We start from the raw sequence: 16,770 nt of genomic DNA on the forward strand, positions 1-16,770 counted from the left end.
CGGACATTTATATGTGTGTGTGTGTGTGAATAGAGAGGTGAAGTCCCGCCCCTTCCGGTGGACACACCATGGGACCTTACTTCAGAAAAAGTATGAACGCTAGTCAACAACGAGAGACAAATAACTTTTGGATCCCGTCTGAAATTGTGCCATGAATCAAACATATGATGTTTGTCAATTTAAAACATAATTTTTGCAAGTCAAGAAAGTTGCAGTCGTAGTATCATTTAGTTTTGTGTGAAACCACACATACATCTCTCGCTAAGTAACTTGGCTGTGATCACGCACAAAGTGTAACGTTATCTTACTTGATGTGTTTTATCCAATCGACTCTTTTTAGCAGCTGGTAAGCGAGAGAGAGACCCGTTGCTCGTGTTAGTACAGTACATCCCGGTACAAAACCTGGCTTGTCTCATACACCGCTCGTAGCTATTCCTACGAGCACTGTCAATCGTGTATATCCCACAAAACAGTTCTTGTGTAATCCACGTAATCATGAACCAGGAAGTATAAAGAGCAGCGAATGCCGTGTACGGAGGAGGTCGGGGTGGATGGGTGGGTCAAAAAATACTCAAAATACAAGACTTTCGCCCAGGAGAACCGGCGTTCGTGTCCTGTGTGAAACCAGAAGTCAACATTGATGTATTTGTCAGGTAACTTACATACTTAATTACGCCACTTCTGAAGTTATTCCAAGCCAAACACGATATTTTCCTAAACCTAATTAAGTAGTTTTGTGGCCTAACCTAAGTGGCACCTCTGGTTGCAAAAAAACCAAGATGGCGACAGCGTAAATGCCGAATTCAAAGCTTCAAAATGGCAGTCCACAAACCAATGGGTGACGTCACGGTGACTACGTCCACTTCTTACAGTCTATGGTTCATATGGACTCTTCTCGTGAACACGGTAAACACAAACCCATTTGAAGGCAGCATATGCTATGTTCATATTTGTGTGTGTGTGTGTATGTGTGCACTATAAAACTAGCTCTTGAAAATGTACCAGTTGCACATTGTTGTTGTTGTTGGGCATCAGATTCGGCTTCATCTGTGATTGTTGTCCAGCTCTTTATCTCCGTCTACTTTTCCTCAAATTTACTTTAAAACAAAATACGGTTTGTGCTTTGAAACAGCAGAAAAAAGTGGCCCCACGCTTCAGTGAATCACCGTTTGAATACGGACTTAAATATGGCTATAGTAGATGTGTGCCTCTGAGAATGTGTGTGTGTGCGTAAATGACTGTGTATGTGTGTCTCGCTGCCTGCGTCTGTGTGTGTGTGTGTGTGTGTGTGTGTACACACTCCCCTTGCCTTTTCTCAGTTCAGCAGAACCTCATTAATTCAGCAGGAATGGAAATCATTTCTGCACAGGAGACAGAAAGAGATGGAGAGGAAGACGCGTGGAAGGGTGGTGGTGGTGGTGGTGTAGGGGTGGTGTTGGGGGGGATGAATACTCAAATTTCTTCTTTTTTCTTTACTGAAAATCATTCTATTAAAAAAAAATTATAATTTAATGTTCTGGGTAAATAGCACAATGAATGTGCGGTATTAGTCACAAAGGGAATTTTACACATAAATTAATACAATCTAATCATAATTATGTTACATTGGTCATTTGGTTAACTTGAGAAATAACACATACGTCTAATCTCAGCCTTGATTTATCCAAATCTCATAAGGTTTATACGAAAACAAATCGACTGGACAAACAACCAAATATAGCAAACGTCCAGATGGATACATTAATAAAAAAAGGTAATCTTCCTTATGTAGCGGCAGATCAGAGCAGAGCCTCCTCCATCCCCTCCCTCTCTCCCCTCCTTCTGCCATCTCTCCATCCTGCAGCCCCGCCACCAGACAATATGGAGCAGACAGTAATCTGGCCATGCACTGAAGAGATTACAGCATCCAGCAGAACAGAAGAGAGCAGCTCAGTTCAGAACAGCGAGGAACAGAGAGGAAGAAAGTCGAGTCAACACAAAAAAAGCAAGGGAATCTATAGTCCGCCCGACCAAACCGAGCTGTTCGGTAGAAACCTCTCGCTCTCTTCTCTCTCACACTCGCAGAGCGTCGGCTGGTCGCGCACACTCCTTCAGTGAAAGCTGACCTTTTCAGAGTGCAGTGCAGTGTTGTGGATCTCTCTATTCCAAATGTCACTTTTTACAGAAAAGATGTGATGTGATAAAAACAGATCAGACGGCGCAGGCGGGACGCATAAGAGGAATAACACGTGTACAGTATAGTGAGCATGCTGCACACACACGGTGTTGGTCTTTTTCTTATGGATGCAGACATACATACATACATGAACACACACTGAAGCTTAAACAGTCAATGACGAAACAGCTGCCCTATTTATCCACTGAACTTAATCATGAGAGATATAAATAACTGCTCTGAAGGCTTACAAGCAGACAGCAGGTTGGAGGTTCACACGTTGCAGTTGTTATTAAGTACATGATGATGTGGATCTTTGGATTTTCAGGCCCCTCTCAGAAGAATTAACCCTTAACAGCAGCAGGGGCAGCCTCTGACCCCACGCTGACCTTAAGGCTGGCTAATAGCTGCAGCGCAGCTCACTCAGGGGAAATACATCAGTCACATACGCACATACACTACAACATAAATGCTATAGTTTTAACTCTAAAATCTTTACTGTGCAAAAGATAAGCTTCAAATAAGAAGCCTGGACAGGCAAAGAAATTGACACTTTCTTTCCAGAAGTCTGTTTTAATAACAAAATTCCTGTCAAAGGGAGAGTTCAGATGTTTTCAAGTGGAGTTGTATAAGGTACTTATCCATAGTCAGTGTATTTCCTACAGTAGATGGCGGTCGGCCTGCCCCCAGTTTGGAGAAACAGACAGGAGTAACAGCACGGGAGCAAAGTAATGTACTGCTGTGGACGGGGGCAGCAGAAAAATGTGATTTAGCCACCTAGAAAAATCTGTTTAAGTGTATGGTATATTTATAATATTTTCACCGGTTTACCTTGCCGCGAGACAGCTATACAGTCTATGTATTTTGATGAGGAACTGATGTCGTTGTATCCATCTATGCTCTCGCCAAAGCCACCAAACTCCATTGAAAAAAAACAGTAATTTTACCTCCCAGAACGCAGGAGCGGCTGGTCTACCGCTGCCTTGATCGGTTTGTTTGTTTGTGTTATTGTGTGACTTTTGTGTTTTAAAGGGTTAGTTTGGATTCACCAAAGTCACACAATAACACAAACAAGCTAACCGATCGAGGCAGCGGTAGACCAGCAACTCCTGTGTTCTGCGAGGTAAAATTACTGTTTTTTTTCCATGGACTTTGGTGGCTTTGAAGAGAGCAGAGATGGATACAACGGCTTCAGTTTACTGTTGGAAAGGGCTTTTTGACAGCAAGGTAAACCGGCGAAAATATTCTAAATATAACATACACTTAAACTGATATTGATTGTTTTAGGTGGCTAAAATACATTTTGCTGCTGCCCCCGTCCACAGCAGTACATTGCTTTGCTCCTGTGCTGGTACTCCTGTCTGTTTCTCCAAACTGGGGGCGTGCCGACCATCATCTACAGTAGGTAATACACTACAAAAGTACCTCATACAACCCCATCTTCCGAATAATTCCAAGGTTGTCATTAGCCAGCAGTTTTGCGACGGCTTCAGAAGGTTACCACTATAAATGACAGATGTACTAGTCTTAATTAAGTCTAAAAATCCAACTTTCAACTCAGTGTTGTGAGTACGAACTTAAAATCTAGCTACAATTAGAAGGTAATGTTGTGTTAACTGCTACAGCAGCTTGCAGTGAGCTGCTTTCCTCTTGAGTGAAAAGTGGAAAGTTAGCAGGGAAAAAAGCGTGAAGATGGATAACAGGAGAAGAACCAAGGGAACGAGGTGAAGAACGGTGGCAAACAACCAGACTCAAGGTGAGAGCCTTGAGAAAGAGTCTGTGAAATGGAAAGCAGGAGAGAAAGTTACTCTCCTGGAAGATTAGAAAACAAACACGACGTTGACTTGAAAACATTCAGACGAGGAGGGAAAGAAAGAAATGACTTCAAAGTGGGCAGTTCACCTTCCTTTAAAAATCCATTTACATGTTCTTCTGTTTAACCAAGAAGACAAAGGCTTGATGATGGACAGATATAGAGGGTGTAAAGAAGAAAGGAGGAACACAAGTTAAGTGTGGCTGAAAATGAGCTTAACAAAAGACACTTCGCCGACAGGTTTTCAGGTTAACTGTTGCAGCAGAGGTTTGCAAACCCAAGAACCCGTCTTGTGCATCTCACACTTATCTGTCTGAAACGTAAAACCAAACGGCCAACACACACAGACAACTAATGAATTATTCTTTTGGTTTGATATATGTGAGACTGCCATCCAGTACACATAGAAAGGTAACTTTGAGGTACACAGAAGTGTACTGGCTAACATCTACGCATACCTCTACCAAAGAAGAGGAAACTCTGGTGTTTCTTTGACAACAGCCACTGCTGCCATTTTGGACTGAAAATGCTTATTATTATATTTATAATATTTGTATTGTTCAACAAAGGCCATTTCAGTAGAGACATTAAATATGACAATCATTTTTTTAAACTTTTGTACGCCACTTACTAGGCGAACATTTTACTGGCATCTGGTAGTCACTTTCAGTCCAAAATGGTGGAAGCGTAGCTTTGCTGCTAGGCGCTGACGTTGCAATGGAACGAACAATTGACTTTCTGATCTTGGCAATACACGTTCTTTGCCTCAGCAGGCAACTTTACAGACTTGCAAAAGTAAAGTGTTAAGGAGCAAATAAGAAGCTGCGACGGTGCGAAGGTAGAGGAGTAAAGGTGTTTTGAGGGAAGGAAGAGATGATAAAGGTGCTAGTAGTAAAGAAAGAGACCAAAGAAAATGACGACGGGTAAAGGTGCACTGAGAGATGGATGAGCAGATGAAGGTGTAGTAATAAAAAGGGGGACGGTTCTGAGGGTGCAACGGTGGAGAGAGAGGCGAGCTGAAGGAGCCAGGTGTGGCAGCAGCCACAGAGGTAATCAGTGGGCCGATGGGGAGTCATTCCACTCAGAGTGAACGGGCTGCCGAAGTACCTGGAATAAAAATAATCATTACACTGCATTAAAGTCACTGTCTGTAAATATACCCTGGGCAGCAGTAAAGCACGCTCACTGTGGCCCCCGCCATCAGGACACTCGCACACCTTAACGCATGTGAATATGTAAAAAAAAACATGCAAATAAAGCAAAATGCAAATATTTGCGAGTACGTCTCTGTACAAGCGAAACTCAGCGACTCCCCTGCTGATTCTGTGCATTTATCCCGTCATTACAAAGACGGGCTTTTAACAGAAACAAACTGTTCTGCAAATATAACTCAACCAGCTCAAAGCGCTTTCATTATCCCCCCCTATAACTTATAAGTGTTATTTTAGCAACAGAAACCCAGACAGAGGCTTGAACTGGATCTCTCTCACACATTTATTCTGCCTCTCAGTATTGCTGCCTTTGGAAAATGGGGATTAAGTCTGCATTTAGGAGAATTTGAATTGCAAATAAGGCTTTGTAATTGTTTTAGTCTTTAATCCTAGCAGGGAGGGCCTCAGTGTAATGCAAAGTTGAGACGGGCGAACATCTCAGGCATTCATCTGAGGAAGGACTGTGTTTGTTTCACCACTCGGTTCAATGAGACTTAATAAGCAGGGTGTCCGACCAGCACCACACACACACACACACACGTAGACACGTACATATGCACGCACGCACAAACACAAGCAAACACACTTCTGCACACACGCTTCAACCCATGGGCTCATTGATAGAGCGGCCAGTTTATTTTGGTTGTGAGTTTGGGTGCCCAGCTGGTACTTGAGACTGGTGGACTGGCAGAGCTGTGCAGCAGACAGCAGACACACACACATAGACACACGCATACACACACAGACACACACACACGCTGTGCCAGGGACACACTGTGCCAGGCTGCGACGGTTGCCAGCTACAAGCCTGCCCACTGCCACAAAGAGAGGCAGAGGCAAAGGAGAAAAGGGCAGTACAAAGTGTGCATGAATGTGTGTGTGTGAGAAGGAGAGAGATTGTAAGAGACGACAAAGACGTGAGGAAGAAAATTAAAAGGAGTGACAGTGACAGACTTTTAGAAAAAAGGATTGTTAGTGTTTGAAAAGATGAAACTCGAGCAGAAAAGCAGCTCTGACTTGAGGGAAGAAGTGAAGCTGAAGTTACTTATTAATCAAAGTAATTTAAATTTAATGCAAAACCTGATGTGACAAAGTGGATCTGTGACATGTAAAGCATTCAACATGTAGAATAATTAAGCAGACGGGCAGCGGTGGAGGAAGTATTCAGATCCTTTACTCAAGTTAAAGTACTATAAAGAAACACTCTGATACAAGTAAAAGTCCTGCATTGATAATGTTCCTTAAGTAAAAGTACTAATACCCCACTGTGAAAATACTCTGATACAAGTAAAAGTCTTAAAAGTATGTCAGTATAATCAGGAATATGTACTTAAAGTATTAAATGTAGTGGAGTAAAAAGTGAAAGATGTAGTGGAGTGGAAGTATAAAGTAGCATAAAATGGAAATACTCGAGTAAAGTACAAGTACCTTGAATTTGTACTTGTGTACAATACTTCAGTAAATGTAGTTACATTCCACCACTGCAGAAGGAAGAGTGGGGAAGTAAAAGCTGCAAACTAACTAAATATTTGCTTAAACTGACTTCTATGACGTGAATGTTTGGTCACAGAGAAAACCAGTCATCAAGCCCCCGTTAGTGATGGTAATGAGGAAACAAACTAAATGCTGTGCGTCCATTTTCGGTTTGACCACAACAGTCAAATCACCAACTACACAATCAGTGCTTTGTGGTGGCGGCGGCAGCACCTCAAATTTATACGACCACCGGAGGTTTCACTGTGAGAGGAAGAAATCTACAAAGACTCCAGCTCAAACCATCCTGCCGCTCCACACGCCCCCCTCACTTTTACACTTTCAGGTTGATTTTCTTACTAAAGGTTCTCTGAACATCGTTATCTGACTGTCCTGCCACCAAAGTCCAGATGACAGATGAGATCTTAGTTGAAGAAAATGTTGATATTCTCATGTGAGAGGCTTTCAGTTATTGTTACTGTGCGCTCAGAGCAACAGGCTTCACTAGAGGCTGTATCAAACCCTCAGGAGGAGGACCGTTGGGCCCAAGAAGACTTTTTCCCCGTAGACTTACATTGAGAAAGAGACACTTGAATAACCTTTATTCAAATCATTGGGTCCTATAAGATGTAAATTTCACTAATAGTCAAATCCAGTTATTTTCTTCGGCATTATGAACTGCCATTCAAGAGAGCGAGGCCAAGCAGCTGGGAGGCAGAGTTAAAGGAAACGCTAGTGCGCTTGTTCTACGGGTCCCATGGATGCGGAAGATCCGGGTCATTTATACCCAGCAGTCAAAGTTTTTATTAAATTATTATTATTATGATTATTATTATTATTATTAATAATAATAATAAATATTCTCCTGAAAAGATACTAGAGTTGAAAATCAAAGATGAGACAAAAATAAATAAATAAATAAATTAATTAATAAATATCATACATTTATTCGTGAGATGCATTTAACCTTTTTTTCTTTTTTCTTTTGTCCTCTTTTTTTGCGGAAAAACTCCTATCACTTGACAAAACCGTATTATAATTCAAGGACTTTTTAATATAACGGCTTACATCTTATATATGTGGATTGCTGAGCACAAATAAATACTGTATATAAATTAAAAAAAACACTGTTTACATATACACAGTGTTTTTATCTCTCTAAGAATCATGAGTGACAATGTTGATCTCAAACGTTGTGACTCCTGTTTAATCCATAATCTCTCAGCCTTTAAAAGTGTCCTCACACACTTTCACAGAACGTCCCAGCTCTTCATTTCCTCCACCCGCACAGTTTGCCAAACACTAAATTCCTCAGCGGACAGTTAACATGCGCTCCTGGACCTGTACAACAGCAAGCAATCACGCTCGACTTCAAAAAATCAAACTTTTCTCATATGATGTCCACCGCAGCAGCTCCAGCGTGAGCTGATTTAATTTAAGGACTTGGCGTTAAAAGAAGGAAATGGCTTCACAGCTCCCAGAGTTAACCAACAGGAGTGTGTGTTTAAAGATAGGTTTCACTCCCTGGGACCCGCCTGACAATCCTCGTAACCATCGTCAGTGTTTTAGACCTAATGAGGAACGGCAGTAATGGAGTGCTGCTCCCAGCTTTGCTCCGAGAGGAGAGAACGGGGAGCTATACGCAGCTGGAAAAGTGAGACCAGCAACGTCACGTCACTTTGAAAACCAACCTCCTTTGAAATTTACTCAGTAAAACGCTCACAATTGTTGTTAGAAAAATTACACCAGGTTGTTCTGCCCTCTCCCCACAGACTTAGGACACAAAGTTATAACAACACTAAGTCGGAGCAGGTTGCCAAGCAGAATCAAACACAGCAGACACATCATAATTGCAGTAATTTATGCCATATTGTGCAAGACAGGGTCTCTTTACACAATGGATAAATGGATACTGTAAGTGGATGTGGTTTGGGAGTCACCAGTGTCGGTGAACTTCAAAGATGCTGAGAGAGAGAGAGGGAGAGTGTTGGTGAATGTCTGAGCTCAGTCAGGAGATGCAGGCTTGGCAGGAGAAACCACCACAGACAAGATGCCACAAACAGAAACACCTCCGGCATGGAAGGTCGCCCTCGAACTTGCAACCCCTTGACAAATCACTCACTTCAATTCTCCACAGCGAACTGGTTACAGTCGAGGCAAACAAGTGATGAATGTTGCTTTTTTTAATTATTGAACCATAATCTATTTCCTGAAAATGACTAAACTGAAACAGAATTGGCAGCATTCACCCTGGTTTCTCTGGGAGAGATAAACAAATGCCCCGAGGAGTTTCTACTATTTCCCAGAATGTAGTATTCATTTAAAAGCATGCGTTTAAATTTTATGGATGAAGATGTTGCAACTAAGAGGGCATTCATGGGTAACTGGGTTAGGGAAATTAAATGGGACTGGGTTGAAAATCTGCATGCAAGGATGGAAAGTAAGCGCTGCAGGGTTTGGCTCCTACAATAACATTTACGCTGCTCTGGCTACGGCGTATAGCTAGCACCCAAAACTCAGATAAACTATGAAAAATGCACACTTCAAAAAGAGTCCCCAGTGTCTTCAGACACCTCTTTCTTCCTGCACGCCGATACATCTCCCTCCCTTCTTCTCCAACTCCCTCTTTGCGTCCCGTCTCTCCTCCTCTTCTCCCCTCTGTCGCCCGTCTTCCTGTCCCGGTTTGTTGTCTCCATCTGTCTGTCGTCATGTCTGTCTCTGTCAAACACGGATCCGGGAGCTCACGCTCGCCGAGTCGAGATCAAATGCTAAACCGCAGCACGTTTTAAGCTTGCCCAGAATGAACCTGTGAGGAAGGGAATCATAAACAATATTTGATCTTCTTGCTTCTGTCACTTCCAGACCTCCAGCCGAACACACACACAGCTTGAGGGCAGCACTTTCAGGCTTTGTTGCTTCCCTCAGATAGGGAAAGGTATACACAGACAGAGGAGCCAACTGGCCTTTTTCATTTAGACGGTAACAACGGTAAACAACGGCACACAAAGACGGCGTCATCTCGCTCAACGCCCGTCTGCCTGCAGCCTGCACTCCACGCACTGTTTGATATTAAAAGACGACACAACGGAGGAGGTGAGGAGGGGGGGGGAGATAGAGAGACAGATAGAGACGGACAGAAATGGAGACACAATGTTGTGGCATGCCGTTTGTGTGTAGGCTATATTTAAACGGCCAGGAGACATCGCCGTGCCAACGCTGACTCCATTCCTCTGCTTCTCCTCTTCATCCCTCCATCCATACCCACTCTGCCTATATTATGGATGTTATTATTATTCCTGCATGTCGTCATGTCGCCCCCGCTTCTCTCCTTCCCCCGAGCAAGAAAGCGGGCACTACTGGCACCCAGCCAGATTACCCAATCAATCTCCTCTGAGAGAGGGGGGGGGGAGGGCGGCGGGATGAGAGGTGGAGGGACGGAGGGAGGGAGGGAGGCAAAAGGAGAGAGGGGGAGGATAAGAAAGAGAGCGTGGAACAGAGAGGAAAGGAAAGAAAGAGCGACGGGGGGGGAGAGGGGGGGGGAAAGGATGGTGAAGGGGGGGGGGTGGTTGGCGGTGAAAAAGACCTGAGAGGAATTGAAGCAGGCAAAACGGTGCAGGATGAGTAAATTCTGTATTTCAGAAAAAGAAAAAAAGGACAGAGACAAAGACGGCTATGAAAGGGAAGGAAGGGCTTCGGCAGACGTGTGGCGTTAAAACGAGGCGAGCGAGCACCTGGTACGGTGACACACGGCGAGTTGTGGAGATGGAAAACACACACGAAATCACACACACAGAGTCCAGACAAAGGCTTGGCCATCAACGGTTGTTTACAGAGTGCCGCTCCTCCCCTCGTGCCACCTGTTACTGTGGTCCAGCCTGACAAATGTTTAACCCTCTCAAAGAATCCCCAGGCAACAGCCAACAGCGCACCTCCATCCATCCACCGTCTGCACACTGCATGCTGGGAACACAGCAGATTAAAAGGCTTCAACTAACACCTTTTTTCATTGTTTTTTCGTTCACATTAACTGATTTAGAGCTGAAACAAAAGCTGTTTATTAGCTAAGTCGATTGACTGGAAAATGAATCAGCAAAAATGTTGATAATTTATTTATCTTTTGAGTAATTTTTCAGGCAGAAAAACAAATGACACACATTTGCTTGTTCCAGTTCCTTAAATGTGAGGATTTACTCCTTCTGTTGTCTTCTACTATATGACAGAAAACTGACTAAACCAGTGGTTCCCAACCCTTTTTTCCTTGAAGCCTCCTCTACTTTCTGACGTCATCACCCTAAAAAAATTACAAATCCTCGAACAAAATCCTTAGTCTGAATAAAGTGATTCAGTGTATTAAATGAGTTGGTCTTTTTTTTAATAAATCAACTTTCTTTAATGAAAATAACTTAACAGTTTTTTGACAGCAGTGAAAATGTTGTTTTTTTTGAAAGGCTAAACGCCAACAAATATCCATTGAAGCAGAATATTGCGTTAGATTAAAACAATTTGTGTATTTCGTAAATGACTACATCTATCTCTTTTCAATACATTTTGACTTATGGACTTTACAACAATTATGATTTTTAGTTCTACATTTGCAAATCTAATTTTGACAACCTCAGAGCAGACAAATCCTGGCGCACCCCCTTTGAGCTTTGGCACCCCCCTAAGGTTGGGAACCATTGGACTAAACTATCTCTGGGTTTTGGTCTGACAGAACAAGACATTTGCAGATGTCACCTCGGTGTATTGGAAACCACGATGGGCATGTTTCACTATGTTGTGGACAAAATGATTAATAGATGATGAAAATAATGGTTGGTTGCAGCCCTAAATTGATTAATCATTTAGTCTACAATATATCAGCACCCAACACATTTTTGCAAAGCCCAACATGACAGGTTCAGATTGCTCATTTTGTCCAAAAAATATTTTTTTTAAATCCAGATATTTTCAGATTAAAGTGATATAACAAAGACAAACAATTTGAAAAAGCTGGAACAAGTGAATGTCATTGACATACGACAACTAATCATTTCAGATCAAATTCACAAATGTATTTATGATCCTAACAGAATCTATTTTTGATGCTGAAAAGAAGATGTTTAGATGCCCTTATTTGACTCTTCCATCTCAACCATCATGACGGTTCTCGTCAACAAGCGGAGAGCTGAGTGGAGTCAGTGAAGCGCTGTGATGGGAATGACGCACTTGTGGCACTAAATCTGTGACACTCCGCAGGCGCTGAACCCGGATTGGCATGAATCGCAGATGTTCGGGATCACGACCTCTGGCTGGGGCAAAGCAAAATGTCTGCAACAACAAGGCCGAGTGTATCGCTTCCTGAAAGACTGTTTGTCTGTGATTGCGAGTGCGTGCGTGTGTGACGGAGGAAACAGAGACTCATTCTTCTGCCTGCTTTAATGTGAGCAAGAATGTGAACAAGCGTGCCTCCTCGCTCGTCAATATGTATGCTTTCTTCATCACAAAGCTCCCGTCCTTTAATCATTCATATTGAGTTACTAAAGACGTGCCATGTTCTTATTATAATCAAACACGTTTCCTCAACAAAGTGCTCTTTTGAGGAACATCCAAATTCCAGCAGAGAAGAGGACTATAAGATGTGTGGATCTCTTTTAGGAAATAAACATGATTAAACGGCGACGTGAAGAGGAAGGACAGAAACACAACTCTAACAATTAAGACAAGAGAGACCACTTAAATTACTTTACAGAAGTGCAAGACTTCAGCTCTTTATGATGCCAAATCATCTCGCTCACTTTGAGTGTGTGCATTTTTTTTTTCTAGCATGCAAGTGTGGGTATGTGATACAAGCGTGCCTGCATGTGCGAGCGTGTGTTCGAGTGGCTATGATAGTAGATTCGCCATCCAGGGGTGAAGCCAACCAGCCAGTCAGAGGCCTCCAGTTCTGGGAGTGTGGCCAGGGCTCCAATCCCACCACATTCCCCTGGATTAGCTGTCGACCAGTCCCCAGATCTGAGGATTAGCACATTATATTCCATTATCTTTCCCAAACTGGAGAGTCCACAAAGTCTACATCATCGCTCACAATGGGGGCCAGTAGGACAGGGCTGAGCGAGAGGGGCCTTCAAACGGGGTCCAAATTGAGCCAAGCTGAGCTGAGCCAAACCAAATCTGTAACTAACACTGTACACTGGCTCAATGTTGCCTAGCAACCACATTAGTTCCAGGAAACAAATAAGCATTTCTAAATATCAGTTTTATAGCACGGCAGTTATTTTCTCATTGTTATCCACAACAAACTGACGGCGTCGCTAGCGGAGAAGACCATAAATTATATAAAAATAAAACATTAATAAAAACCAATCCCGCTTTATCTTCCACACATTCCTCTTTCACTGGAGCGACGCACAGAGCACAGCGCGTGCGACTCCTGGGAGCCGTGTTGTTTTTCACTCTGTGATCCGGGGGGACCGGCGGGGGGAATGAGGGAGCCGTTATCAGCAAGGGGCCGTGATAGAGACTTGATCAGGCCGTCGGTCTGCGGGGACCGAGGAGCCAGAGTTAATCAGAGACAGACAGACCCCTCGTCACCCTGGGGATTCACACGCTTCGACCCTGACACTCTCTTTCCCTCGCTCTGTCACGCAAACACACAAAGACGCACATAAAACACACACACACACACACACACACACACTCGCTAACAGTCGCAAAAGCATGTGTGTGAGCACACATACCTACTCTTGCATTTCACTGTTGTCAGAGCCTCTGACACACCCTCTGAGCGTGCACACACACTTCACTGTTGACTGTCACTTTGGGGGTGAATCTTAAAAAGTTCCAGCTAGGGCTGTCAAAGTTAACGCGATAATAATGCGTTAACGCAAATTAGTTTTAACGCCACTAATTTCTTTAATGCATTTCAGTTTTAAAGCTAGAGTGAAGATGCTGGTATCATATGAAACTAGACAACCTGAGGAATTCATTGGTACCAACCATGTCATACTAGCTTCTTGTGAAGGAGGCTAAATAACGCTCCAAAGTTACGTTTAATTTTGGTGAGGAAAAACTGTCATGGCCATTTTCAAAGGGGTCCCTTGACCTCTGACCTCAAGATATGTGAATGTAAATGGGTTCTATGGGTACCCACGAGTCTCCCCTTTACAGACATGCCCACTTTATGACCACATAAAGTTTGGGGCAAGTCATAGTCAAGTCAGCACACTGACACACTGACAGCTGTTGTTGCCTGTTGGGCTGGAGTTCGCCATGTTATAAGTTGAGCATATATTTTATTCTAAATGAAGTACCTGTGAGGGTTTCTGGAAAATATTTGTCATTGTTATGTGTTGTTAATTGATTTTCAATAAAAGACATATACATACATTTGCATAAATCAGCATATTTGTCCACTCCCATGTTGATAAGAGTATTAAATACTTCGACAAATCTCCCTTTAAGGTACATTATGAACAGATAAAAAAACTGTGCGGTTAATTACGAGTAAATATTTTCATCGATTGACAGCCCTGGTTCCAGCATTTACAATCAAAAGGAGGAAAAAGTACAGTATTCCTTTATTACAAAATAGCAACACTAAAAAGCAGAGGCCCCCTGGGTCAGTCATTACCAACTCATGCTGTGCAGCCAAACACTCCTCAAAGACTTTATTTTAAGATCCAAAATTTTCCAAAGAGAGCAAATACATGAATCATACATGAGTTTTGGCACAATGTGTAAAAAAGATGCACAAGATATTTTGAATATTATAACTGTATCTTAAGGAGTTAAAGGCCAACAAATGATTTTTAAATTAATAATGTTTTTATCTAACACGTCACCAACAGATCAGCCCTCTCAGACGGACAGCTCACACACCATGACCTCATGAACTTGAGCCAGGTCGAAGGTCAAACAACACTGTCTGAATGCTTCAACTACAACAAAGTTATGTGTTTGTCTGTTAAAAAACAAGACCACACAGCGTCCACAATCAATTACAACACCAGACTGTGTTTCGTTCAACAGTCAAACACACAGCAGCATCAGTGATCCTGACTGATTTATGTCGCCGGAGACTGAAACACTTTTTTAAAAATGTGTTTTTTTTACGGCGGCAGAATTTGAAGCTCGATGTTCAGCCATATATTGACCGGGCCTGTCAAACCGGAGCCGCTAAAGAGCTGACATGCAGGTATCCAGCTGGCCTACCTCTGGAGAAAGGTGTAGGAAATTATATTGCATTTAGATTAATTAGACACAGTTGTCAGATTTAATTAACTACTAGGTTTAATTAACCATGTAATTAATCTTATGGTGGTCCAACACATGCACACACACACACACACGCACACACACACATACACAGACGGAGGAGCGCAGACATCAAACTCGCGCCCCCCCTCACACACACATGCGTAGTACATGCACAACAAATGTAATCTGTTCAGCTGACAAGTGCTCACACTTTTGCTGTCAAACCTCATAAGAGAGTTCAACTGAATGGATGGGTGACTGGCTGTGGGCTAAAACAGCCTGAATGAAATGGTGAGAATAGCACCTCTAATCCATTTCAGGTTTCACTGCCGCCCAGGTGGAACGATGATCTGGTGGTGGAAGCAGTCTGTCCAGTCAACATCCTAACACCCGCGTAATCCTTAGTCAAATACGTCCCAGGCAAAACATAGTATGGACGAGCCCAAAAGGAAGACATTTTAAAACCCAAACTGGCAGAAAGTGAGAGACACAATCACATCAAAACGGTCATTTGCAATAATGAGAGCTGAACCAATAAAGACTTTCAATTGTAGTCGATCCGCTCACACATCAACTGGCTCTCATGTGTGTCGATAGGTTACTGATCGACTGCACCAACTCTTCATAAGATGAGCAGGTCAAGAGGGCCACGGAACCTGACCTTTCACCGCCCGTCAAGCCCCCTGCAGCCACAACTAGCCAGCTCTAAATGTGTCCTATGTGTATATGTATTGTTGGTGAATGTGTGTGTTAATGTGCTTGTGTGATCAGCCAGCTGCTTTATGTGCTTTGACCTTTGCTGAAGCCTTGAGTGGACCAATAAATAGCCAGGCAGCGACGCAACCTTTCACCTCAGGGAGACAGTTTCGCCGAGACCTGAATGGGGTCAGGGGGTCGGCGTTTGAGGAAGTGCGGTCAGCAGCTGAGCTAAAGATACCTAACCGAGGCTGATCATGTGGCAGAAATGGCATCTTGATTAGACTTTAAAAATTCAAAAAGATGGAAGTCTAAGGGCTTTCCCATAAAATATAGAAGCGGTGTTCATAGGTGCTGCATTTTTAAAAGCATGCTACTTCAGACGTCTGGCTCAGAGACCGTCCCATCCAGAACAGAACAGAGGCTGCAGCAGGCAGACCAGACATGTCAAAACAAGAACCAGCAGCAGCATTACCACAGAAGACAGAAGAGTCCCATCTCTCTCTCTGCTCTCTCTGCGTGTGCATGTGTGAGTGTGTCCAAGAAGTGGTGGATGTGTGCATACTGGAGGGTTGGTTAAGTTCACTCACATAGTCATGGAAAGCCTTGGCCTCGCTGGAATGTTCACATGTCTCCCTCCGGTCCGGGGCAGCGCAGTACAGATCCCAGAATACACTGTGCACACAGGACAAGAGAGAGTTAGCAGTTAGACACTTCCCTATGTGGGATCCAAAGACATGTTATGTTCTGGGTTTTCCTGGTTTCTGATGTGGATATGTGGTTGCAATGAAGACAAGTTTGTGTACAATGATCTGAGTGATAGTGGTTAAAGTGCACGTGTATACACTAAACGAAAATCAGGCAGATTTTCGGCCGACTCCCCCTCCTGACAATCGTCAGCAAAGCAAAGATTTTTTTATGGTTCTAAAGATTATCTTTCCAGATATTCCTGTGGTCTGAGGTATGTTAAGAGTGTTTTTTACATCTCCCAATCGGCTCGGAAGTCCATCCTGGCCGCTCCGATTTCAAATCGTAAATATTAAACATGTTCAATATTTACGATCGGATATCCTGTTGGACCCCGAGGACAGCCGATGACGCAGTCACGTGGGAAAGAGGTGACTGAAGTGGAAAGACAACAACCGCTGTCATCTTGGCCGTAGCTAATGCATAAAGTAGTAGTA

General features: G+C 43.2%; 1 protein-coding gene across 2 annotated transcripts in view; it reads right to left on the reverse strand.

Moving 5' to 3' along the window:
- The window catches only part of ssbp4 (single stranded DNA binding protein 4), a 110,568-nt gene that overhangs the window by 65,135 nt on the left and 28,663 nt on the right, over positions 1-16,770 (reverse strand). For both annotated transcript variants that reach the window (XM_037770807.1, XM_037770808.1), the window contains exon 4: positions 16,177-16,261. In XM_037770807.1, coding sequence (XP_037626735.1) covers positions 16,177-16,261 — 85 coding nt within the window. The remainder of the gene's footprint in view (positions 1-16,176; positions 16,262-16,770) is intronic.

Source organism: Sebastes umbrosus, chromosome 5 (genome assembly GCF_015220745.1).
Source record: "Sebastes umbrosus isolate fSebUmb1 chromosome 5, fSebUmb1.pri, whole genome shotgun sequence".
In the NCBI taxonomy this organism is placed as follows: domain Eukaryota; kingdom Metazoa; phylum Chordata; class Actinopteri; order Perciformes; family Sebastidae; genus Sebastes; species Sebastes umbrosus.